Source organism: Ambystoma mexicanum, chromosome 2q, assembly GCF_040938575.1.
Source record: "Ambystoma mexicanum isolate Mex_15411 chromosome 2q, UKY_AmexF1_1, whole genome shotgun sequence".
In the NCBI taxonomy this organism is placed as follows: domain Eukaryota; kingdom Metazoa; phylum Chordata; class Amphibia; order Caudata; family Ambystomatidae; genus Ambystoma; species Ambystoma mexicanum.
The window spans coordinates 1470630538-1470656514 of record NC_090924.1 but is presented as its reverse complement, the minus strand read 5'-3'; the positions used below and the strand labels follow the sequence as shown (position 1 = coordinate 1470656514).

General features: G+C 46.3%; 1 protein-coding gene across 1 annotated transcript in view; it reads left to right on the top strand.

Annotated features, from left to right (window-relative positions):
- The first annotated feature begins 1177 nt into the window (after nucleotides 1-1177).
- Nucleotides 1178-25977, top strand: part of LOC138568897 (vomeronasal type-2 receptor 26-like) — a 65293-nt gene continuing 40493 nt past the window's right edge. Inside the window, exon 1 of the mRNA XM_069646677.1 lies at nucleotides 1178-1228. Within this exon, the coding sequence (XP_069502778.1) occupies nucleotides 1178-1228 (51 nt within the window). The remainder of the gene's footprint in view (nucleotides 1229-25977) is intronic.

The following is a 25977-nucleotide window of genomic DNA, read 5'->3' as shown; positions in this document are numbered from 1 at the left end:
AAGGGTAGGGTGGTGTTTCAGTAGGCTTAAGTAGCCCCAAAGGCTTTCTTCTGGGCGTCTTCGTCTGAGCACAGATTGGACAACTTTCCACATACGATCTTACTTCTTTGGCCCATCCAGGCAACCAGAATTGTCTGGAGATCAACTCCTGGGTAGCCTTGATACCACGATGACCAGCTACTTGAGAATCGTGAAAACCATGTAGAATGTCCAAGCGAAGGGCAGTCGTTGGTATGTATAACCGGTTCAGGAAGAACAAAAAACCGTCGCGTTCGCAGATCTGGGGTCTCTTCAGCAGATTGACACGTTCTGGATCCCTCAAGGTCTCTTGAATGATCTTCTGGAGATGCAGAGCTAAGGTCAGTAGAAAGTGTTTGGGAGATATCATAGGCGTGTTAAAACCGACTCCCACTTCTTCCTTTTCCAAGGATCGAGATAAGGCATCAGCCTTCTGGTTCTGGGAGCTAGGAATGTATGTGATATTGAAGTCATAGTGAGAGAAGAAGAAGGCCCATCGGGCTTGGCGAGCAGTGCGACACTGCAATGATCGTAGGAACTGCAAGTTGCGATGGTCAGTACGAACTTCTACAGGGAAACGACCACCAAGTAAGTGATGCCTCCACTCTTCGAACACCGTCTTGATGGCCAAAAGTTATTTTTCAATGACTGCGTAGTTCAGCTCACTGGAGGTGAGTTTCCGTGAGTAATAGGCCACAGGGTGTTCGTCGCCGGACGTAGGATGCTTTTGCAGGAGGACCGCTCCAACAGCGAAGTCAGAGGCATCTGCTTCGATGACATATGGCATCTCATCGTTAGGATGACACAAAACAGGAGCTGTATTAAACGCTGTCTTTAAGCACTCAAAAGCTGTTGATGCCTCTTGATCCCAAAGGAAAGGTATCGTAACACTGGTCAGACGTGTCAATGGGGCCATGACCTATGAAAACTGTGGGAAAAAACGCTGATAAAAGTTGGCTTACCCCAAAAACCGCTGAAGGGACTTCAAATCATGTGGTTGTTTCCAGTTCTGAATAGCCGTCACTTTGCCCGAATCCATGTGTATACCTGCATTGCTGATTACGTATCCCAGGAACTCCATGCTATTCCGATGAAACAAACACTTTTCGGCTTTGGCGTACAGGTGATTACGTGACAATCGCAGAAGTACTTCACGGACATGCGAGACATGTTCCTTCAGATTGTCCGAGAAGATCAGGATGTCATCCAGGTAAACCCAGACCAAGATTCCAACCAGGTCGCCAAAGACGTTGTCCATAAACCATTGGAAGACGGCTGGGGTATTACACAACCCGAAGGGCATTATCCTGTATTCGTAGTGCCCAAAGGGTGTCTTAAATGCCGTCTTCCACTCGTCGCCCTCTTTGATTCTAACCAGGTAATAGGCACCCCGGAGATCCAACTTAGTGAAGATATTGGCAGAACGTAAGGACTCTATGATGTTCCGAATCAAAGGTAATGGGTACCTGTCCTTGAGTGTTATGTCATTCAATTGGCGGTAATCGATACAGGGCCGCAGGGTCCCCTCCTTCTTCTTGACAAAGAACAGCGGGAAACCGGCGGAGGATTTGGAAGGTACGATGTAACCCTTCTTAGAACAATCATCCAGATAATCCCGGAGTACCTGTTTTTCAGACTGAGTTAGAGAGTATAACTTCCCATGAGAAATCACAGCACCAGGAATCAGGTCTATGGAACAGTCAAATGTCCTGTGAAGAGGAAGAGGTATTTCTCCAGGCTCAGAAAACACCGTACAAAAGTCAGCATAAACATTCGGAATCGAGGACAGGGAACATAAAGCAGATGAGTCCCCTCCCGGGACTAGAGGGATCGAGGTTGTAGACTTCAAGGATGTGTTGTGGCAGCAACATTCAGGGAGGCAAAAGGCAGAAACAAACTTCAAAGTGCGGAACTCCCAATTGATTGCAGGATTGTGTCGCAAAAGCCAAGGCAGTCCCAAAACCACTGGATACGAAGGTGACTTGATGACGTCGAGGCTATCCTTTCTTCATGCCCCTTGATCTGTAATAGCATGCCGACTGTATGCAACCGGATGGGACCGGAAGCCAAAGGTGTACCATCGATGACCTCTACCGGTATAGCAGTTCTTCTGGTAAGTAAAGACATACCAATGTTGATGGCGAATGCCTCATCAATATAGTTTCCGGAGGCCCCGCAATCTAAAAGACCATGGACATTAACCGTTTTATCAAGCCACTTTAAAGTGATCTCAAGAATCATCAAGACGGCAGGCTGCATTGGGGGCAGTTGTAACCCAGGGCTAGAAAGGTCTGAAAGCAAGAAAGGACCTGTCGTAGCCTTTCCCTTAGACGACAGGTCTTCTAGTTTCCCCCTTTCTTGATAGGACGCAGAGGGCAGGTTCCCAGAAAATGACCAGCACCTCTGCAGTACAAACACAGTCGCTGACTTCTCCTGCGCTTCTTCTCCTCTTCCGATAAAGGGCCCCTTACAGCTCCCAGTTGCATTGGTTCCTGGGTAGAATCCTAAGGTGCTGACATCCCAGTAGGTAGAGTTAGTGGTCTGGGGTTTCCCTTCCCAAACGACGTCTCTCTCCTTTTCTCTCGGCCTACCTCTGGTCAATTCTCAAAACTTGATCAATAAGTTTCTGTAGATCGTCAGGTTCAGGAATGTGTAACAATTCATCCTTGTATTCCTCTCTTAATCCCCGGCGAAACAAGGTCTTTTGTGTTACCTCTGGCCATAAGGAGTCAGTTGCTAATTGACGGAAACGGCTGATGTAAGAGATGATGTCAGTATTGGCTTGTTGTAGGTCCTGTTACACATTGTGGGAGGTGGTCACTATGGACTCTCAATCGGTTGTGTGGTAATCTTCTCTACGCGACTCCCGAGAATCCTTCTCAAGATGACTTCCGTTCTGAAAGAAGCGGTCTAGACTCTTCACGTTTCTCCGAGACGTTCCGGCCTGCTCACGTGATCCTTTATCAAACACTGAAGCCGGCAACTCCTCGCGTCGCTTCTGTTTCTACAGACGCTCCGTGAGTTCGCCTCTAGGGATTTCAATATCTCTGCCTCTACCATTTCACTTTCGACTAACCCTGTAACCTTTTTGTCTCTCAAGCTCTCATCTCCAGACTCTCGCTCCCATTCCGGTCTCGCTATCTCTCGGGATTTCTCATCGAGCCCAGATATCCATCGGCGTCACGATTACGCCAACCCTGCTTTCCTCCTTGCTGAAACACCCAATAGCTGTAAGTGCCATAAACTCAGAATTCCGTTCCGTCTCTCCCGATTCTGGTTCTGACCCAAGTATTATTTCTTTTAGAGCTCTCATCTCCCGATCTCTTCTCCTTCGAAGCCCTAAATCAATCATCCTCTCCTTCACTCCGCTGGTGAGAACCCTTTTACTGTGCCATTTAATTTCCACTTCCCATTCCCTTCTTTACGCTAATACTCTGATCATTTTCCTTTCGTTCATCCAGACGAAGCCTTCCTGCCCACAGCCACTCGTAGAAGACATTCATCAACCATCCGGATCCACAACACTTCCAGATTCTACCAAAGTTTTCTTCCCCATCGAGGGTTTCCCTGGCTACCCTGTTCTCTCCCCTGGTTAATCCCACTCCGGGTCGGAGAGGACAGGGCTGTCCTAGGGTAGCTTTCACGGCTGCACTTGGTTGTTTCCTGGCGGTCTACTCGATCTGTCAAGGTGAGATTATTCACATTTTGCTAATTATTGTGGGAAACAGTATCGACATTACTGTCGTAATTCCATTAAATAACAGGTCCATCAATTGATTCTGTGCTGCTGAAGCCAGATTGGGGGATTGAAACACATCCAAGAATGCCTTCTCGAAGGCTACAAAATCATTCAGGATTGGGTTATTGGTAACGACCAAAGGAGTTGCCCAGGCCAGCGCGTTTCCAGACAAGTTGCCCAATATGTATCCGATCTTGGCCTTGTCATTGGTGAAATGAGTTGAACGGAAGAGAAAGTGTATGCGGCAATGATTACAGAATTCACCCATGCGGCGGGGATCTCCATCGAACTTGATGGGAGCAGTGTGAGCCATGGGACCTTCAGGCTGTGGAATGGCACCAACATTCTGTGTCACCATTTGGCGCAAGGTTACATTCTCCTGACGGAGTGCCGCCATCTCAGCAGGAAGCGCTTGTAGCTCATTGCAAAGACCCGGATCCTCTTCCATCGCAGAGTCTGAGGTTTCAGAAGACAGGCGTCTCAATCTGTTGTAAATAGCGTCACGAGAATGCTGCGTACCTGTTCGTCCGGTTGGGTTCCTTGGTGATGAGGCCAGGCTGCCAGGCTGTCAGATGATCCGAGGGGACGTGAACGATGGCGCGGGGAACCAGCCCAACACCAGCCCGAATGGAACCGGATTGGAGGTGAACCGGCTCCCAACGCCACGGGTTGGCTCACCCCTGATTTGCGTGGCATCAGGAAAGTGCAAGCACTGGCAGGGGGAGCCTCTGAGTAGAAGGTTCAAGGTCCACAGGAGGCAGTGTGATCTCGACAGAAGCTGATGAGGATCAGGAGACCAGAAGCTGAACAGTACCTCCAGGAGCGAAGACTAGGCAGCAAGAGGAGCAGGCCGGACAACGAGAAGAGCACGGGAACCAGAAGGGGCAGTGGGAACTCAGAGCGGATGGAATCAGGGAGGAGTGTGCCGGACAGGCGGAAAAGGAGGACAAGGACCAGAACCAAGGTAGGCCAGCAGGAACTCAGAATCAGGGACGAAGCAGGAGGAAGGGAGCGAGGCAGAACAGGTAGGAGGGCAGGGTGCCCCAGGCAGAACAAGGGCAGGAGAAGGTAACAGGATAATGGGAAGGCAACACAAGGCAGCGAAGACACGATCCGAACAAACCGTGTTGAGACGCGGTTTGAAAAAGGATCAGGGCTCCTTAAAGAGGCCCACCAGCACCTGGGAGGCTTGCAACGCAAGCCGTGCCGTCTCCCAGGCATTGAATATCCCACAACGAGGCTTGAGCCGCATATCTCCCTGAATCGAGCGTCCTGCGCACCGCGCATGCGCGGAGAGCGGAGAGCGGACGCCCGCGCATGCGCAAAGCAGTGCGCACAGGAGACCCGGAAGCGCCCGAGATCAAGGACAACCCCGGACCCCAAAGCCGAAAGTGGGGATACAACCTCCAAGACGGGGAGCGCCGTAGCGGGTAAGGAGACCCCCGGACAGGCGGCGTGACATACAGCTGCTAGTAGATCCGAGAAGGTGTCCGGACGAGGAATCCTGGCTAACTCGTCCTTTAATTCTTCCCGCAAACCCCTGCGGAAGATTGTGTACTGCGCTTGTTCTTGCCAACCGGCTTCCGTAGCCAATTTCTTAAATGTGGATATGTAGGAAAGCAGGTCGGAGTTACCTTGCCACACATCCAGCAAGTCTTCACTGGCAATATAGGCACACTCAGTCCTTAGAAAGGTTTGCTTCAGGAGGTCTTTGAAGGCGGCATAGTCCTGTAGGACTGGGTCTGACTGGGATACCAACGGGGTTGCCCATGCCAAGGCATTCCCAGTTCAATGGATGATCATGAACCCCACCTTAGCATGATCCATGGAAAAGGCATTGGGTCTGAAGGTGAAGTGAATATTACAGGCTTCAAGGAATTCCGTTACCTTTCTCTCTGTGCCATCAAACCTCCCTGATACCAAAGGTAAGGGGGGTAAATCTGTAGATTGTTGTTCTCTAGCAGCCACTCTCTGCTGCAGTGCTGCATTGTCGGTCTTGAGTGTCTGGACTTCAACATTGAGGTTTTGGACGGCTGCCACTAACTCCTGCAACTGCTGTGGCGTGGCCATAATCTCTTTCTTTTGGCGTTGCAAGCTATCAGGGACTGTGGACGGATAGTTGAGCTTCTTCCGTCTTGGGTGTCGTACTTGAGTCTTCTTTTTGGAGAGCAGATACGGTCTGCCGAGAAAGGAAGCTACCGTGACCCTTTACAGGGAAAATCACGGTGGCCCCTCTCCGTGACAGCCAATGGTAGGAGGGGAAAAAGCCACCAGGCACAAAAACCCTTGATGCCGATGAACAGGACAGTGGAAGACGGTCCGATAGCGAAGTCCAAGCCGGGAGAAATGCAGAATTCTGGAGGAGAATTCAATGGAAGTGAAGGCGAACAGCACTGGAACCGATGCAGAAAGGAGAAAAAAAACACAGGGAGATCCAGGAGGAAACCAGCTGAAGGAAGGCAGGCAAGACGGGAAAAACAAGGGAGGAAAAGGGGGGACTGAAAGGGAACAGAGAGGGGCGAACTGGTCGCAAGGAAGTAGAACTGGGAGCACTATAGCAACACGGGAAAGCACAGTTGCAACGTGCTGAGCCGGCGAGAAGTGAATAGTGATATACTCAGGCGGCCATGATGGAAAAGACTAGACCGTGGATATCGTTTCCGAGAAAAAATGGTGGAACAGTCTAATGGCGTCGGAGTCTCCATCGCCGCCAAACTCGCCAGGCACCTGTGGTCGTGACATTATCACCTGGGTCCCTTATCTTCTCCTCTGCATCATATGCATCTGTGTCCTCCATCACATCCTCCTCAGACCCCACACTGTGGTATTATGAGATTTATCCTCCAGGCCCCCAGCCCATACCACTAACTCATTGTTATTATCACCTGGGTCCCTTATCTACTCCTCCGCATTATATGCATCTGGTCCTCCATCACGTCCTCCCCAGACCACACACTCTGTGGTATTTTGAGCTTCATCCTTCATGCCCCCGGCCCATACCACTAGCTCAGTGTGATTATCACCTTGGTACCTTATCTAATGCCAGCAATACATGCATCTGTGTCCTCCATCACTTCCTCCCGTGACCACACACTCTGTGGTATTATGAGCTTTATCCTCTAGGCCCCCAGCCCGTAGCACTAGCTCAGTCTTCTTAACAGCTGGGTCCCTTATCATATATCCTGCATTATATTCCTCTGTGTCCTCCATCACTTCCTCCTCAGACCCCCACACCCTGTGGTATTATGAGCTTTATTCTCCATGCCCCCGGCCCATGCCACAAGCTCAGTGTTATTATCACCTGGACCCCTTATCTTCTCCTCTGCATTATATGCATCTGAGTCCTACATCACCTCCTCCTCATGCCACAAGCTCAGTGTTATTATCACCTGGACCCCTTATCTTCTCCTCTGCATTATATGCATCTGAGTCCTACATCACTTCCTGCTCAGACCCCAGACCCTGTGGTATTATGGTGAAGAAACCGAGAAGTAAGGCCCTTATGTGGGTAGTTGCGCACGCATTATTATTGGTTCACTCAGAGAGTTATTATGATGTGAGGGGGGGGGTCCTTAGCAGCAGTAGCAGAGCGTAGAAGGGTAACTTCTCGGCACCCCTTCTATACAATAAACAAAAGGTAAGGTAATGCCTGCCAATCTGTGCTACCCCAACCAAACAGTAATCTGAGGTTAGTTTGGTACCAAAAAGTTTTCACAATGCCACACTCTCCTGGGTTATACAGTAAGTATTTTTAATTGATAAAAGCAAAGAAACACTACACGCCAACACGTGTTTCAGCCCTCTCTGGGCCGTCCTCAGGGCGTATGCACATAACAAATTAAGTATAGCTGTTCAATAAACATGTCGAAATACATTTATCAAATGTAGGACCAGAGTGATGAAACAGCCATAATTACAATATTCAGTAGAATTACAGTTATTTACATAGATCATGAATTCAATTTAATAAGGTGGGAGACAAAAAGAAAGAGTGTAGGGAGAGAGAGGAGAGGAAGAGAAAACAAAGCGTTAAAATTAAGATTGAGCATTGTTATTAATGATTGTACTTTGAATATTAGTTTGTGCTAACAACCTATAATTACTAAGTTGCCACATACTATGCACTGGATTGAGTTAAAGAATATTATTCTAATTCGGTCAGGTCGTTACACCAAAGAGACAGCAAAAGGTCAAATGGTATGCTGTACCTTAATATGGTTCTCATTGCCCGATAAATCACCTCTGTAGGGTCGGTTAGTTCGAGTCGGGAGATGGCTGCAGTAAATATACATATATGCATATTTAACATTCTATAGAATACTAAGAGTTCCAATAGATAATTTAATCTAATGAGTGTACTCAAGCAAGTATCAACTTGTAATGTTAAAGGTTGCTTACCACTGGTAACAGTGCTGGAGAGGGTAAATGCCGAACAGGCAGTGTGCTACTGCAAGTCTAATGTCCGTAAGATACGAGCGTCATCTGTTCCAAAAGGAAAGGGGGATATTATTATGAGAAGCTGGTAATACTAGCTGGTCGTGATAAAACAAACAAGATGTTCCAATTCGCTTCTCATAACTATAGCTAACCATATGACTATATAGGTAATTATAGCTCTGTAACGTTGTCAGCGCACATTGCAGCATATGTCAACATTTTCTAATACCGCTTAAGTTCAGACTCTCTTTGAATGACTTTTACACAGAATACCATTTGACCTTTTGCTGTCTCTTTGGTGTAACGACCTGACCGAATTAGAATAATATTCTTTAACTCAATCCAGTGCATAGTATGTGGCAACTTAGTAATTATAGGTTGTTAGCACAAACTAATATTCAAAGTACAATCATTAATAACAATGCTCAATCTTAATTTTAACGCTTTGTTTTCTCTTCCTCTCCTCTCTCTCCCTACACTCTTTCTTTTTGTCTCCCACCTTATTAAATTGAATTCATGATCTATGTAAATAACTGTAATTCTACTGAATATTGTAATTATGGCTGTTTCATCACTCTGGTCCTACATTTGATAAATGTATTTCGACATGTTTATTGAACAGCTATACTTAATTTGTTATGTGCATACGCCCTGAGGATGGCCCAGAGAGGGCTGAAACACGTGTTGGCGTGTAGTGTTTCTTTGCTTTTATCAATTAAAAATACTTACTGTATAACCCAGGAGAGTGTGGCATTGTGAAAACTTTTTGGTACCAAACTAACCTCAGATTACTGTTTGGTTGGGGTAGCGCAGATTGGCAGGCATTACCTTACCTGTGGTATTATGAGCTTCAGCCTCCATGCCCAAGGACCATACCACTAGCTCAGTGTTATTATCACCTGTGCCCCTTATCTTCTCCTCCACATTATATGCATCTGTGTCCTCCATCACTTCCTGCTAGGGAGTATTCTCTGTTTAGGCTGAATTTCCTAACCTAGTGAGTCCCCCAGCAGCTTTGCTGGATTTTTGGGGTTTATTTTTTTCTCCTGCCAAGAGTGAGACTCTTTTACCCTCACTCTTGGACATGATTTGAGTGTGTTTCTTTGAATCTAGATATGTTTAATGGGCTATGGGGTCTTTTACTCCATAGGGTTTCATGTGTTTTTGTGATGTGTGTTACACAGCACCCTCCGTGCAGTAACACAGGGGTGTCATAGTGACCCACTAGTATAGACTCCATACCCCGGGACTGACTACTGTCTCCCAGGGCATGTAAAGTCACCATTGACTTTACTAGTCTTAAATTCTGAACAGAACCAGTACCAACCATCATATTGTGGACGTACTGGCTGGGGCAATTCGATTGCCCCAGGGTCTGTTAGTCGAGGGGGCACGTCTCCGTCCCCCCTGATCGAGTTTTGGCTGGTGTCAGTGGATACTACTTTTTATATTCAACCGCGAATATTTTCCTATGGGATTTCCCATTGTTTTAGGCTACTATCTTTATTTAATTATTTAAGGTAGCCTCGAACATACCGCTGGTTTATTTAATTAATATTAATTCTCCGGTTGGTATTTTTTGCCAAAACTTGATTCTAAAATGGCGTTTGTGTTCTCTTCTGTGACTCCAACCCAAGTCGAGCCCTTTGTTCCACTTTTTGGCGGGCTTCTCCACAGAAGCCCTCCAAGGTGGTGCCACTATGTCTGGGGTACTTAGGAGGGGTGGAGGGGAATTTAGGCACCCTGGACTGAGTTGTCTAGGCAACTCAAGTCGCACTCCGTCCTGATTGGCCCAAGTGGTGAGCCGGCCGGCTCACCACTTAGCATGTTTGAGTGACAGCTAGGCTGAGTGAATGGGGGTTTGCTGCATAAAAGCAGGGCTTTGGGGACTGGAACTTCAGAAGTCGCCACAGAGACCTAAGAATCCGACGAGGGAGAAGCTGAGCCGACCTGCCACGACACCACCACTGGTGGAGCCCTGCTGGACTGCCTCACCACTTTTCCCAACGACAGAGGAGATCTCCCACCGGAGAGTCTTCTTCCTTTGACTGGTGGGGATAACCAGTTTCACCGTCTTTTCGCTTTCCCGATGTATCTCGTGGCCGCCTTGCCCGTGCTAAGCACCCCGGCAACCGGGATACCACGTTTTACCACGACTGCGAGATAAAGGTACCACCTTTTACCGGAAAACTCTGCAGCTGGTTTCTGCCCTGGTAGTGCAATGACCTGCATCTTTCCTCCACGTGGAGATCTTCTCTTCCCCTGGACGACGACACAACTTGCAACCACTACCAGGAACAACTACCACCGCTGGAGGATCCTTCCCACTTAAGGTACCGTGTCCCGCCTGGCTTCCCTTGCAACCGACTGTACGGGGTAGATTTAGCCCCCGGCTTTCGAACCTGGGTTAGCCTGGGACACCTTGGCTAAACTTTTCTAAGCCTCTCTAAACTCTTTTCTGAACCCTCTGCTAGACTTTCTAAGCCTAGTGTAACTGTGTGATCTTGGGCGCATTTGTGCTCTGCTCTCTCTAAGAGTGGGCCCAGCCTTTGGACTTTGGCTCACCAGTGACTTTTTGCTCTCTGCCTTGCTAATAGTGTTCCTGAATCGTAGAGTGGTGTAACCCTGCATATTCTGTCTTTTTCCCTCCCTTTTTCACAACCTTAGTAGAGTGCAATCTAGTTAAGCGCTCACCTCTGTATGAAAATAAGTGGTGTCTTACTGTGATTTTCTAATAAGGGAAAAAGGGGTGTATATATCATAATAGTAACTGTGTTTAGAATATTTTACAATAAGAGTGCTGGAGTGTTTCAACTGTGTGTTTATAAATAAATAATGATATACTTTGATACCAAAGCTCTGGTCAGTGTTTGCTTGTATTATTGTATCTGAGTGCCTATTGAGTATACTTTGCATACTGTCTAACTCTTCTTGAGGGAAGTCTGACTGCTCAGCCACAGCTACCAGGTAAATCTGGGTGGTACAGACTGCTACCAAGTGGGTTTACTGCTAACACCTGTAGTCTTAAATCTTTTGCAGTGGTCCCTAAGGGAACTGCACAGGTTTCTGCCTAACACTGGTGTACAGCGGTGGGATATGTATTAAGTATACACTTTAGAGTGCTTTAGGATACCTTAGTACAACTAACCACAAAGCTTAGCACTTAAAAAGTAATCTTTCTAACATGTCAACTATGGAAACTTATAGTCAAGAGTCCCTTGCTACAAACACTGCTGATTGTTTAAGAGTATTGTGTAAACCTAAGAACCTCCTGACTAAAGGCAAAAAAATGGAGTTAATAGAAAGGTTATTAGCTAACCAAAGTCTGGATGATGGGTCTGAGGAACCTACCATGCCAGAAAATGTAGATAACAGTATAGAAATTGATATTGATCCAAATGTTGATAATCCTGAGGAAGAGTCAGAAGAGGAGGGTGAGGCTGCTGTGACTGTCCCCCCTAAGCCTCTGTCTGCCCTACCTGCTGTACCTACTGGGCCTTTACCAAGTCCCACACTAAGTCCTCAATATCTCGAATTAGAGAAAATAAAACTTGAACTAGAGTTCAAGAAACTGAATACTCTGGCTGAACAGAGACATCAGGAAATGAATCAAGAACTAAGGCTAAGGGAAATGGAGCTCAAACATGAGCTAGAAATGAAGAGACTGTCTGTCAAAAATGCTTCTCTCTCTGGCTCCTCTAGAAGTTCCAGTCCTAAAAGACCCCGGATGCCTAAAGAATTGGTTGGTATGTATTTGGATGTGTTGGATTGGTTGTCTCTGTTTGATTATAATCATGGGCTCCAGAACATCACAGGAAATGACTTACTCACCTGGTTGTTCTCTAGGCTTCCCCCTGTTGCAACTGATGTGGTAATGGAGTTGGGGGAGGAGGATAGGAAATAGTATGAATGTGTGAAACTAGCTTTGATAGCTAGGTTTGGGAAGACCCCTTCCCAGTATCTTAAGAGGTTTAGAACCCTCAAAAAGCATGATGGTACCCCTTGGGCTACCTGGGTGAGTGAAGGGTTGAAAAACTTAGAGGGATGGATTAAGGGTTACAAAGTGAACACTTATGAAGGTATGAAGAATCTTGTTATGTTGGAGTCAATTTATGATGCCTGCTCTCCTGAACTCAGACAGCACTTGGCTGATTCAAAGAAATTAGATTCCCGAAAACTAGCTAAGGCTGCTGACTTGTGGGTTGCCAACAGGGCCACTCACAAGGATTCTGGGGTAACTCAGAAAAAGGATGAGGGGAAACAGCCTAAAAAGGACTCCAAAGAGAATTCTAATACTGCAAATTCCAAAGAGGGCCCCAAACAAAACCAGAAGGGTAAGCCACCAGGGAAACCACAGCAGAATAGTGTCTCCTCTGGTGCTAAACCAGAGGGAGGTCAGAACAAGCCTCCATTCTAGAAGGCATTTGTTAAATGCTTTGTTTGTGGCTCTACTGACCATGTGAAAGGAGATCCCAGATGCAAGGGTAAACCTTCAGGGATCCAACTTGCCTCCTTAGCCTTCGCTCCAGAAGAGGAAGTCCCAATGGCAAGTGGAAACTTTCTACTGCTGGCTGATGAACCCATTGGAGTCAAAGCCAGTATTTCTTTAGTCTCTCTGGGGTTGTGGGAACAACAGAATTTAGATGTATATAATTCTATCCCAGATAATACTAAAGAGTATTATAAGGACAGTATCCAGGTAAATGGTCAGGAGACTCCTGCCATTAGAGACACTGGGGCCAGCATAACTGTGGTGGATGAATCTTTTTTCAAGGCAGAGGATGTTGCTAAGGCACCCAAATGCCTCACCAAGTTAGCTGGAGGGCCTGTGCAGATGTGTTCCCAGTTAACAGTTCTCATCCAGTGTAATGACATGGCTGTAAAAATACCTGTCAGTGTACAATGTGAAGTGCCAGGTAGGGTTCTGTTGGGTAATGACCTGAAAGCTCTTGGAGTTGTGTCACATACCCCCAGACTGCCTAGTAAGAGGTTACAGGAGCTCACAAAACCTGCAAGAGAGAAAACCCTGATAGGGTTATCTCAGGAGATGATTGCAGAGATCACTCCTTTGCCACTGGAGCAACTCACTGCAGTAACTACCAGATCAGGAGCAAAGGGGCAACCCAAGACTCCTAGGAAAAAGTCAGCAGCAAGCACTCCAGTGCTTCCAACAGTTACACCTGTAACTCCCCCTTCAGCTGAGGCTGAGAGGGAGGTACAACCCTGTATGGTTGAACTAGACTCTGAAGAAGAGCTAGTGGGAGGCCAAGAACTTATTGGAGATCTAGACCCTGAGGACCATCCTGAGCTGCAGTCTTTACTGGCAGAAGGTGGGCCCAGCAGGGCAGCTTTCCGTAAGGGACAAAGAGAATGTCCAACTCTGGAGGGTCTCCACCAACAGGCAGCTGCTCAGGCTGATGGGCAGGAGCCTGGGAAGTATAGGTTGCACTGGGAAGATGGCCTCTTCTACAGTGAACCAACTGAGTCTGAACCTGGAGACTACAACGCCTTGTAGTACCTCAAGAAAACAGACAACAGTTCTTGCACTTAGCCCACGAGATTCCTTTGGCTGGTCACTTGAGTTTCAAGAAGACCAATGAAAGGCTCTCACTCTACTTCTACTGGCCAAAAATGGGGGCCGAAGTAGATAAGTTCTGCAAGAGCTGCCACACCTGCCAAACTTTTGGTAAGGTTGGCGCCAAGAATGTGGCACCATTATTGCCTCTCCCAGTTGTGGGAGTCCCATTTGAGAGGGTAGGGATTGACATTGTTGGTCCCCTTGATCCCCCTACATCCTCAGGCAACAGGTTTATCCTTGTTGTAGTAGACCATGCTACTAGGTACCCTGAGGCAATTCCTATGAGGACTGTTACAGCTCCGGCTGTGGCTAAGGCCTTCCTTGGTATTTTTACCAGGGTTGGGTTTCCTAAGGAAGCAATCTCTGACAGGGGATCAAACTTTATGTCCCACTACATGAAAGCCATGTGGAAAACCTGTGGAGTTACTTACAAGTTCTCAACCGCCTGCCACCCCCAAACCAATGGGCTGGTAGAAGGATTTAACAGAACCATGAAGGGCATGATAGGTGCTTCAGAGGAACCCCTGAAAAGAAAGTGGGACCTTCTACTGCCATGCCTTCTCTTTGCTTATAGAGAAGTCCCTCAGGAGGGAGTAGGTTATTCTCCCTTTGAACTTCTCTATGGCCATCCGGTCAGAGGTCCATTGGCCCTGATTAAGGAGGGGTTGGAAGGCGCTCCCCCCCTCAAGCCAGTCAGAGTGACTGACTATGTGATAGGTCTTCGAAGGAGAATGTCACACATGATGGCAGAAGCTAGTGATAACCTGAAAGCTGGACAAGCTTTGGTCAAGCATTGGCATGATCAAAAGGCTAACATGGTTGGGTTCACTCAAGACCAGCTAGTTCTCGTTATGCTCCCCACAAGGCAGTGGGCCTTACAGGACAAATGGATGGGACCCTTCAAAGTTGTGGGAAAACTTGGAGAGGTCAACTATCTGGTGGATCTGGGCAGACCCAGGGAAGCTCCTAGAGTCTTCCACACCAACCGACTGAAGGCGTACATCTCCAGACCTGAAGTAGGAGCCTTGCTTCTAGCTTCAGCAGCAGATGAAGAAGAGAGTGAGTCTCTCCCTGATCTCCTCAGAGGTGTACCTTTGGATGAAAAAATTGAAGGAGTCAATCTCTCTTCAGATCTGACACCTGAGCAACAAGAGGAGTGCAAATCTATGTTAAATCAGTTTGCCTCCCTGTTCTCACTCTCACCAGGCTTGACCCCTTGGGGACAGCACGAGATACTCACTGGTGACTGTCTGCCAGTAAAAAGCAGAGGATACCGAATGTCAGAAAATGTGAGAACCCATATCAAGGGGGAGGTCAAGAAGATGCTTGATCTTGGGGTAATATAACCCTCTACTAGTCCATGGTCTAGCCCAGTTGTGTTAGATCCAAAGGCAGGGTCCAAAGACTTGAGATTCTGTGTGGACTATAGAGCTCTGAATGCAGTCACCAAGACTGATGCCCACCCTTTACCAAGGACAGATGAGTTGGTGGATAAACTTGGTGCAGCCAAGTACCTCAGCACATTTGACCTTACGTCAGGCTATTGGCAAATAGCCTTGACAGACCATGCCAAGGAGAAAACTGCATTTTCCACCCCAGTTGGCTTGTACCAGTTTAAGGTCATGCCTTTTGGATTAAACAATGCACCTGCTACATTCCAAAGGATGGTAAACAAAGTTCTAGCTGGGATGGAGGACTTCTGCATGGCATACTTGGATGTCATTGCAGTCTTCAGCCACTCCTGGGAGGATCATGTGAACCACCTAGGACATGTTTTGCAGGCTCTTGGACAGGCCAATTTGAATATCAAGGCAAGTAAATGCCAGATAGGTCAAAGTAAGGTGTTCTACCTTGGACATGAGGTAGGAGGTGGAGAAATAAGGCCTTTGCTCAGCAAGATTGAAGCTGTGCAAAATTGGACAACACCTACTACTCAAACCCAAGTGAGAGCCTTCCTAGGCCTCACTGGGTACTACAGGAATTTCATTGAGAACTATGGGACCATAGCTTCTCCACTGAATGTAATCTCCTCTCCAAAATTCCCCAAGAAGGTCAAATGGAATGAGGAATGCAATCAGGCCTTTGAAAAACTGAAGAAAGCTCTTTGCCAAGCTCCGGTATTGAGAGCTCCTGACTACCACCAAACTTTCATTGTACAAACTGATGCTTCCAATGTAGGTATAGGTGCAGTCCTCAGCCAACTGGATGAGAAGGGTAGGGAGCACCCGATTTGCTTCATCAGCCGTAAGCTGAAGGATCCTGAGACAAGGTGGGCAACAATAGAAAGAGAATGCTTTGCTATTGTGTGGGCACTGAAGAAGTTTAGGCCATACTTGTATGGTTCTACTTTTGTCATTCAGACTGACCACCAACCCTTGAGATGGTTAATGCAAATGAAGGGAGAAAATCCAAAACTATTGAGATGGTCAATCTGCCTGCAAGGGTTTGATTTCACCATTGAGCACAGGTCAGGGTGTCACCATCAAAATGCCGATGGACTCTCTAGGATGTATGTCATCGACTAGAGGTATGAGGTTCATCCAGGAGTGGATTAAATCCTCCTGTCCCTTAGTCTGGGGGGGGCGAGTGTTAGGGAGAATTCTCTGTTTAGGCTAAATTTCCTAACCTAGTGAGTCCCCCAGCAGCTTTGCTGGATTTTTGGGGTTTATTTTTTTCTCCTGCCAAGAGTGAGACTCTTTTACCCTCACTCTTGGACATGATTTGAGTGTGTTTCTTTGAATCTAGATGTGTTTAATGGGCTATGGGGTCTTTTACTTCATAGGGTTTCATGTGTTTTTGTGATGTGTGTTACACAGCACCCTCCGTGCAGTAACACAGGGGTCTCATAGTGACCCCCCAGTATAGACTCCATACCCTAGGACTGACTACTGTCTCCCAGGGCATGTAAAGTCACCATTGACTTTACTAGTCTTAAATTCTGAACAGAACCAGTACCAACCATCATATTGTGGACGTACTGGCTGGGGCAATTCGATTGACCCAGGGTCTGTTAGTCGAGGGGGCACGTCTCCGTCCCCCCTGATCGAGTTTTGGCTGGTGGCAGTGGATACTACTTTTTATATTCAACCGCGAATATTTTCCTATGGGATTTCCCATTGTTTTAGGCTACTATCTTTATTTAATTATTTAAGGTAGCCTCGAACATACCGCCGGTTTATTTAATTAATATTAATTCTCCGGTTGGTATTTTTTGCCAAAACTTGATTCTAAAATGGCGTTTGTGTTCTCTTCTGTGACTCCAACCCAAGTCGAGCCCTTTGTTCCACTTTTTGGCGGGCTCCTCCACAGAAGCCCTCCAAAGTGGTGCCACTATGTCTGGGGTACTTAGGAGGGGTGGAGGGGAATTTAGGCACCCTGGACTGAGTTGTCTAGGCAACTCAAGTCGCACTCCGTCCTGATTGGCCCAAGTGGTGAGCCGGCCGGCTCACAATTTAGCATGTTTGAGTGACAGCTAGGCTGAGTGAATAGGGGTTTGCTGCATAAAAGCAGGGCTTTGGGGACTGGAACTTCAGAAGTCGCCACAGGACCTAAGAATCCGACGAGGGAGAAGCTGAGCTGACCTGCCACGACACCACCACCGGTGGAGCCGTGCTGGACTGCCTCACCACTTTTCCCAACGACAGAGGAGATCTCCCACCGGAGAGTCTTCTTCCTTTGACTGGTGGGGATAACCAGTTTCACCGTCTTTTTGCTTTCCCGACGTATCTCATGGCCGCCTTGCCCGTGCTAAGCACCACGGCAACCGGGATACCACGTTTTACCACGACCACGAGATAAAGGTACCACCTTTTACTGGAAAACTCCGCGGCTGGTTTCTGCCCTGGTAGCGCAACGACCTGCATCTTTCCTCCACGTCGAGATCTTCTCTTCCCCTGGAGGACGACGCAACTTGCAACCACTACCAGGAACAACTGCCACCGCTGGAGGATCCTTCCCATTTAAGGTACCGTGTCCCGCCTGGCTTCCCTTGCAACCGACTGTACGGGGTAGATTTAGCCCCCGGCTTTCGAACCTGGGTTAGCCTGTGACACCTTAGCTAAACTTTTCTAAGCCTCTCTAAACTCTTTTCTGAACCCTCTGCAAGACTTTCTAAGCCTAGTGTAACTGTGTGATCTTGGGCGCATTTGTGCTCTGCTCTCTCTAAGAGTGGGCCCAGCCTTTGGACTTTGGCTCACCAGTGACTTTTTGCTCTCTGCCTTGCTAATAGTGTTCTAGAATCGTAGAGTGGTGTAACCCTGCATATTCTGTCTTTTTCCCTCCCTTTTTCACAACCTTAGTAGAGTGCAATCTAGTTAAGCGCTCACCTCTGTATGAAAATAAGTGGTGTCTTACTGTGATTTTCTAATAAGGGAAAAAAGGGGTGTATATATCATAATAGTAACTGTGTTTAGAATATTTTACAATAAGAGTGCTGGAGTGTTTCAACTGTGTGTTTATAAATAAATAATTATATACTTTGATACCAAAGCTCTGGTCAGTGTTTGCTTGTATTACTGTATCTGAGTGCCTATTGTGTATACTTTGCATACTGCCTAACTCTTCTTGAGGGAAGTCTGACTGCTCAGCCACAGCTACCAGGTAAATCTGGGTGGTACAGACTGCTACCAAGTGGGTTTACTGCGAACACCTCTAGTCTTAAATCTTTTGCAGTGGTCCCTAAGGGAACTGCACAGGTTTCTGCCTAACACTTCCTCCTCAGACCACACACTCTGTGGTATTATGAGCTTCATCCTCCATGCCCCCGGCCAATATCACTAGCTCAGTGTGATTATCACATGGGTCCCTTATCTTCTCCTCCGCATTATATGCATCTGTGTTCTTCATCACTTCCTCCTCATGTCAAACGTGAAATTATATCGTGCCACCTATTGCAATGAATATATGTATATTGGCCTACGCCAAGCTGCTTGTAAGCCACTTGCGAAGAAATCCGTGTTGCAAGGTCCAGACCTTAGAATTAATGTAAACCGCCATTTTAGATTTTAGGTCAATCTGCCATTTAAGGTTCTCTCTGTAAAGTCACCCTGTGAGTTAAAATGGTGGACAATGCCATTCCGAAATACAACATGGCCGTCTTGACCTCTGCGTTGAACTAATATATAACTTGCCTGCAGGCCACTTGTTGGGGTCTTGAACTGAGACCTTGTCCTTCACTGACCTGTGTGTAACGGATTACTCGTGCCAATGAAACTAATCTCCGAGCATATGTTAAGAACAATGTATCCAAATACTGAACTGAGAACACTTGTTTAACTACATTGTATTAATGTTTGAGAAGACTCTATGAGGAATCCTAAAATACACTGTTACCATGTAGAGTTGTTGGCGAATGTATTAAAGGCAAACCCTAAGCATATAGATGTGTGAACTCGGCATGAACCCTAGATCAGTAATGTATTAGAGGAATATTAACCCGCAGTAGGGTTGGACATCATGTTCACAAAGGGTATAAAAGTGCGACTAATTCTAATGTACAGTCCCACTCGCTGAGCAAACCGAACCATGCTGGAGTTCGCTGTGTTGTACTGAGGGCCGATAGCTATCTGATTATTTAGTCCTTTGAAACTGTTCAGTATAAATTAATGATCTTTGTATGTTCCTTTGTAACCTGTGTTCGGTGTATTTCCTTGTGGAGTACTCAGCCTCAATATTTTCTCAATATTTTCTCTTTGTTTTCACAGTTGGCGCCCGAATAGGGACCCTCAAGATTGATGACAGATTGTTGAAGGTTGACACGGGCTACCAGACCTCAGCAGCGCTGCACGACCCGATCCCTGGACGATTAGCTTGATATGATATGATATGATATGATATGGCATTTGTAACACGCCTATACACAAGTGTTTCAAGGCACGACGAGGCAGGGGGGAACAAAGGGAGACAGACAACGATCCTACTAGGTCAGGTGTCATTCAGATCGTGCAAGTGCAAGGGTAGGGGGACTAGGAAAAGTGCAGGGGAAGGGGAGAGGGGAAGTGCAGTACATGGTTAGTAGAATACAAGTTTTTTATTTTTTTTTTTTTTTTTTTTATTTTTTATATTTTTCATTCAGTTTTTACAAACTTTTTGAAAACTTTTTTTTCTTTTAAACACTTACTTCTTACAAGATCGCAAAACACTTTTTAAGATATAACAATTGCCTCTAAATACAAGATAAATAATAGGGCCAGCTGGTGGCAAGTGCAAGGAAAGTGCGGTTCATGGTTAATAGAATACAAGATAAATAATAGGGCCAGCTGGTGGCAAGTGCAAAGGTAAGTGCCGGGAGCAGGGGCTGTGGGATACAGAGACAGTCCCATAGTGCATGTAGGCAGTGCAAGGAAGAGTGGCTGGGCCAGGACATGAGATCGGTGAGTGGCCCAGTTGCAGATTCAGTGCAGGTTCAGTGATTTTAGCAGGGGAGAGAGTGAGAGAAAGCAGAGGCAAAGAGGAAGGTTTTGGGGTGCTCCCGGAACTGGAGATGGTTCTCCTCAAGTTTCAGGGAGGCAGGAAGGCTGTTCCAGAGGGTGGATGAGCGAAGGGCTCGAGAAGGAAGATATATAGGAAGAGAGAGTTGCAGGTATTTTGGCCCAATGCCCCAGAAGGCCTTGTGGACAATGCAGAGGGTTTTGAACTTAATCCTTGCAGCCACTGGTAGCCAGTGTAGTGATTTCAGTACTGGAGAGATACAGTCCCTGGGCTTGAGGTCAAGGACAAGTCTCGCAGTCCTGTCCTGGATGAGTTGCAAAGGGTGGAGAGTAGAGACAGGAAGACTTAGATAGAGGCTGTTACAGTAGTCCAGACTAGAGAGAACCAGAGCTCTGGAGACAGTGAGCTTCTGGGGAAAGGGGAGAAAAGGAAAGATACCTCTGAGGAGGTGTAGCTGGTAGTGTGACTTCTTAGAGACGTCAGAGATGTGAGGAGAGAAGGAGAGTGTGGAGTCGAAGATGACCCTGAGGTTTTTTGCCGTGCAGGTAGGAGCAGGAAGAGGGCCAAGGGAGGCCGGCCAGAGAGCTGCACGGAAGGAGGGAGTGAGTGTGCCGATAAGTAGAATCTCAGTCTTACTGGCATTAAGGCAGAGGTTGTTGGCAGCACACCATTCCTGGATAGCAGAAAGACAGTCAGAGATGAGGAAAGTGGAAGAGAAGGCCGAGGGTAGCCTGAAACTGAGCTCGGTATCATCCGCGTAGCACTGAAAGTTGGGACAGAGAGCGGCGATGCGGTGAGCAAGAAGTGCCAGATACTGGTTGAAAAGCCAGGGGGACAGGTTAGATCCCTGGGGGACACCACAGGTAGAGAAAAAAATGTCAGAGAGGAAGGAACCCAGTTGGACCTGGGAGGGTTGATTGGAGAGGAAGGAGGAGAGTCACGCCAGAGCTTGACCAGTGAAACCCAGGTATATTGTGGTCCGAGACGGCATCTTGACGAGGGTCCACTTATCGAGGCGGGCAGTTTTGCTGAAATCACCAAACACAAGGTAGTATTTTTTAGAAAAAGAATTTGAAATCCAATCGGACCTCCTTAGGATTGATCAGGTGAGTTGTGACCCGATTCTTAAGTATCCTGATAATTTGATTTTGGCGTATTGTATCTGCAGACACAATTATTGGCCAGGTAGCACTAATATTTTGATATGCCTGGGAAATTGTCTACCTGCTTCAGGGTGTTATTCCGCAGCGATAGACAATCTGCGGAATTTAGCCATCCAGCACCACAGGAGGGGTCGCCGGCTTGTACTATGTACTGTAAGCATGGCATTAGAAGTATAGTGTTTAATGATATTTGGCACAGACAAACCAGACATGCCTCCAAACTTCAGTGGCCAATCAAGGGTAGTTTTGAAATCCCTCGTATTGAGTATTTAGAGTCAATTCTATTAAAGAAAAAGGCTAGACCTGCAGCATTCGATGTTTTGCAGAATTGGAAAAAAGAAGCGTTACAGCAACTTAAGAGTAGGGAAAAACATGCGCGCCGTCATAAAACGTACTCCGAAAAAGCATTGTTGTATCACCAAGATAAACAGTCTGAGTCAGCTAGGAATATGGATTGGGCTTTCTCACTTGGCATTCAGAAAATCTATCCTTCTAAAGATTTCCATGTTTCTGATGAATTCATTGACACATTGTTAAATGAGCAAAGACCTGGTGCCACTGCGCCACCTCCGTATGTTCCTCTTCCTGCTGTTGTGCCTCTTCCTGCTGTTATTCCTGCTATTCCTTCTCTGCCTGTTGTTCCTGCTCCTCCTAATGTTCCTCTTTCTCCAGTTGTTCTTCCACCTGTTCCTCCACCTCTTCCTATTGCACCGGTATCAGTACCTCCATTAAATGTGCCTGCTCCCCCTCTTCCAAGTGGTCTCGTACCGCTTGTAGTCGATCAGGGTGCAGGGTCAAGGGTTGTCACTCGTAATACTGTACCTTCAGAAAAGAAACATGAATTGATTGCATGGGCTAAGCATTGTATGGAGAGAGTTGATCAAGCTAACATTTTTGACACACTTTCTAATATGGATAATTTTCCTGAGAAAAATGTTTTCATTGAAGGTTTAGGGGTTCATTTATGTGTAATGTGGGGCAAATTAAATAATACAGATCTCCCGCAAGGGTTAAGGGATCTAAACACTTTAGCGTTTTCAAGAGACACTGTGGAGAAAGTAAATGAGTACGTGGAGAGGATATTTGAGTATAGAAAGGAGTTGGAAAGGTTACAGGATGAGGATGACGAGGGGAAAGTATGTATGTACAGAAACTGTTCCTTCCTTGTCAAAAATCGATATCTGAGGAAGTACGAATTTGTACGAATGACGCGCTTAAATGGATCTCAGATATGTCGATAACTCCAGTTGAGGTATATGACACATACAGTCAGTACACGCCGGAAATGCAGAGGAAAGTGATACAGGTAATGATAGAGTAACTACAGGATGATTGTGTGAAGAGAAAGATTAGTTGTCCCATAGAGTTATTGAGTATTTATAAGAGAGCTTTTTCACTTGACACTTCTTCGACTGCTTTAGCGCTCAACTTAGCTCTGTTGCTTAGTAAGCGTTCGGAGTTGCCTACTTCTCAGTTGCCTATGAGAGAGGTTCCTCCGACATTTGTCCCGAAGGTTGAGATTGCGGCCGATGCTGCAGTGGGTATAGTTGCTGTGAACATTCCTGCACATTATGTATCACAGTTTGTTCACGTCCCGTTCTCAAGACAGGAAGTGAACACTATTAGACAATCTATTCCTGACATTAGGAAAAATCCGACAGGATTCTATAACGAAATAGAGTCTGTCTGGCAGTCCTCAGTATTCACCCTGGGTGACATTGATTTGTTATTTCCTGTACTCCTGCCTGTAGATTTGTGGAAACAAGTTAGGACTATAGACGATGTACCAGGGTTGGGAGATACATGGGCTAACATAACTAGAATCGATGGAGAAAGGCCAGCTGGTGAGAGACTGCCCCAGGTGATACTAACTTTGCCTGATAGAATCATTGCAAAATTGAAAACTATAATTCCCGAAAAGAGGATTATCTGGGACAAGTTTACGGCCTGTGTCCAAGGCAAGTCAGAGGCTGCTACCGAGTTCTTTAATCGGTTCGAAGAGGTATTCTCGGATTTCAGCAGACAAGACTTAGGCACAGAGTCTGGGAAAAGATTATTTGTGGACAAATTTGTGCGTGGATTGCTGCCTGACATCCAGACACACATTATGTCTTCTGAGAGCGCTTGGCAGGCGAAGTCCCAATCAGACAATCAGAAGTTCTGCGCATGGCTCAGTACTATGAGAATCGTGTCAATAATGAAAAAGATAGAGTTGAGAAGCAAAGAGGTGATTTAAACACTAAAGTATTATTACAGCAAATTGTTAGAGGTCCCAGAGGGGGTAGTTCACAGATTAGAGGTCAGTATGTTCCACAAGAAAATGTGCCCTTGGGTCCTGTGAACATTAATCAGTGTGCCTATTGTCGACAAGAGGGTCATTGGCGTGCACAATGCCCCGTCCTTCGACAGAGGTCGAATAACACATTCAGAAATATGGGTAGACGATCCAGAGGTCGCCCAGGTGTAGGGAGCCATGGTAGAGGTCAGTTTGCACAGGATCCTCAGCAACCTTTTTCGCAGGATAATCAGACTCCGAGTGTGGATACTAGAAACATATTTGATCATCCGTCTGATGCATATCTATCTGAAGAGCTTCCTTTTGATGACATTCTGTTTCGTAAGGATTTCCCGAAGCAGGGTTTGGAACCTACACCTGTTCCCCTTAATCAGAAAGAGACCTACGTTGAAATGGTAGTGGGAAATAGGAAACATCTGCTTTTGATAGATACTGGAGCACAGACGTGTTCCATTGATCATTCTCGGGTTCCAAACATTCCACTGTCAGGGCAAACCAATGTTTCTGTAGGGTTTTCAGGCACACCAGTTGTTTGTCCAGTTTCTTTGCTGTTACCTATTTCTTTGGGTCCCTTTACGGACCACTGTCCTTTTCTGTTGACTTCCAATTGTGGAGAGAATTTGCTGGGGTTGAATCTGTTGAAGGAATTAAATGTGGTAATTCATTGTTCTTCTGACAAGTGTGTTTGACGATTTAACCACAGCAACTTTCTGTCTCTCAATTCCTAACCAGACTTTTGCCGCCAGAATTCATTGATGTACCAGAGTGCTTATGGGCAATTGACGACAATGATGTTGGTGTTTTACAGATTGAGCCTGTTAAAATAGTCTTGAAACATGGAATTGAGCTGCCACGCATTCCACAGTATAAGATTTCAGTTGAGGGCGAGGAAGTTTTGAAATGCATTGTTTCCGATTTTGTGCATTGCGGGGTGATTGAGGAAATTTCAGGTACTTTGTGCAATAGTCCGATTTTACCCGTGTACAAAAAAGGCGATAATGCAATTCCATTCTGTTTCATAATTGATTTACGTGCCATTAATAAAGTTGTTGCTACGCAATTTCCAATTGTGCCTGATGTGATTACAATATTAACCATGATTCTAGCTACAGCTACTTACTTTAGTGTTGTGGATCTGAAGAATGCTTTCTTTAGTATTCCTATACACAAGGACAGTAGATACTTGTTCGCGTTCACCTTAGTGGGACGCTGGTTTACACAGAGAGCCCTAGCATCTACAGTAGGGCTTTGAAAGAACAGCTTGATACTCTTGAATTGCCCTCTACTTTTACATTGCTTCAGTATGTTGATGACTTGCTTTTAGCTGCAGATTCCGAGAGTGCTTGTAAGGAGGGCACTGTGTTGTTGCTTATTCATCTAGCTAAACATGATCACAAAGCTTCGCTTAAAAAGTTTCAATACTGTTGTCAGGAGGTCGCTTATTTAGGCTATTTCCTGTCAAAGGAGGGAAGAAGATTGACACCTGAAAACATAATACACATTTCTGGCATGTCTGTCCCAAATACACAGAAGGAAGTTAGAGCCTTGATAGGTATGGCTTCTTACTGTAGGTTGTGGATCCCAAACTTCTCACTAGTGATTAAACCGATGTTGGCATTGACGAAGAAGGGCTTTTCTTCGCCATTGCCGTGGAACACGGAACACCAGCAATCATTTGATCTGCTCAAGACTGCATTATGCTCTGCACCAGTTTTGGGCACACCAAACTATGAAAAGGCCTTTGTGTTGTTTGTGCATGAATGTGATGGATGTGCTTTGGCTGTATTAACGCAGGAACATGAAGGGAAGAATAGGCAGTGCGGTTACTTTTCTTCCGCCCTTGATCCTGTAGCATGTGCTTTGCCAAGATGTTTGTGAGCTGTCGCTGCTGCTGCGTCTGTAAAACAGAGTGAGGGAATGGTCCTAGGCCATGATCTAACCCTGAAGGTGCCTCACTCTGTAGATGTTCTACTGAACAGAACCCAAACGCAACACCTCACTTCCGCACGGTTGACGAGATATGAATTGATCTTGTTTACTCCTCACATCCAAATTAAGAGGTATTGTGTTCTTAATCCGGCTGAATTCTTACTTTTCCCGCAAGATACTGCTTGTAATGATGAAGAGTCACATGACTGTATACTACCGAACAAGAGACAAAGGGTAGAATTGATCTAAAAGACACTCCTTTGAACAATTCACAAGGAGAGCTGTTTTGTGATGGCTCCTGCTTCAAACTTCCGGATGGTACATCCACAGCTGCTTATGCAATCACCACATTGAGCACGGTCATGGAAACCAAGAGAATCATGCATAA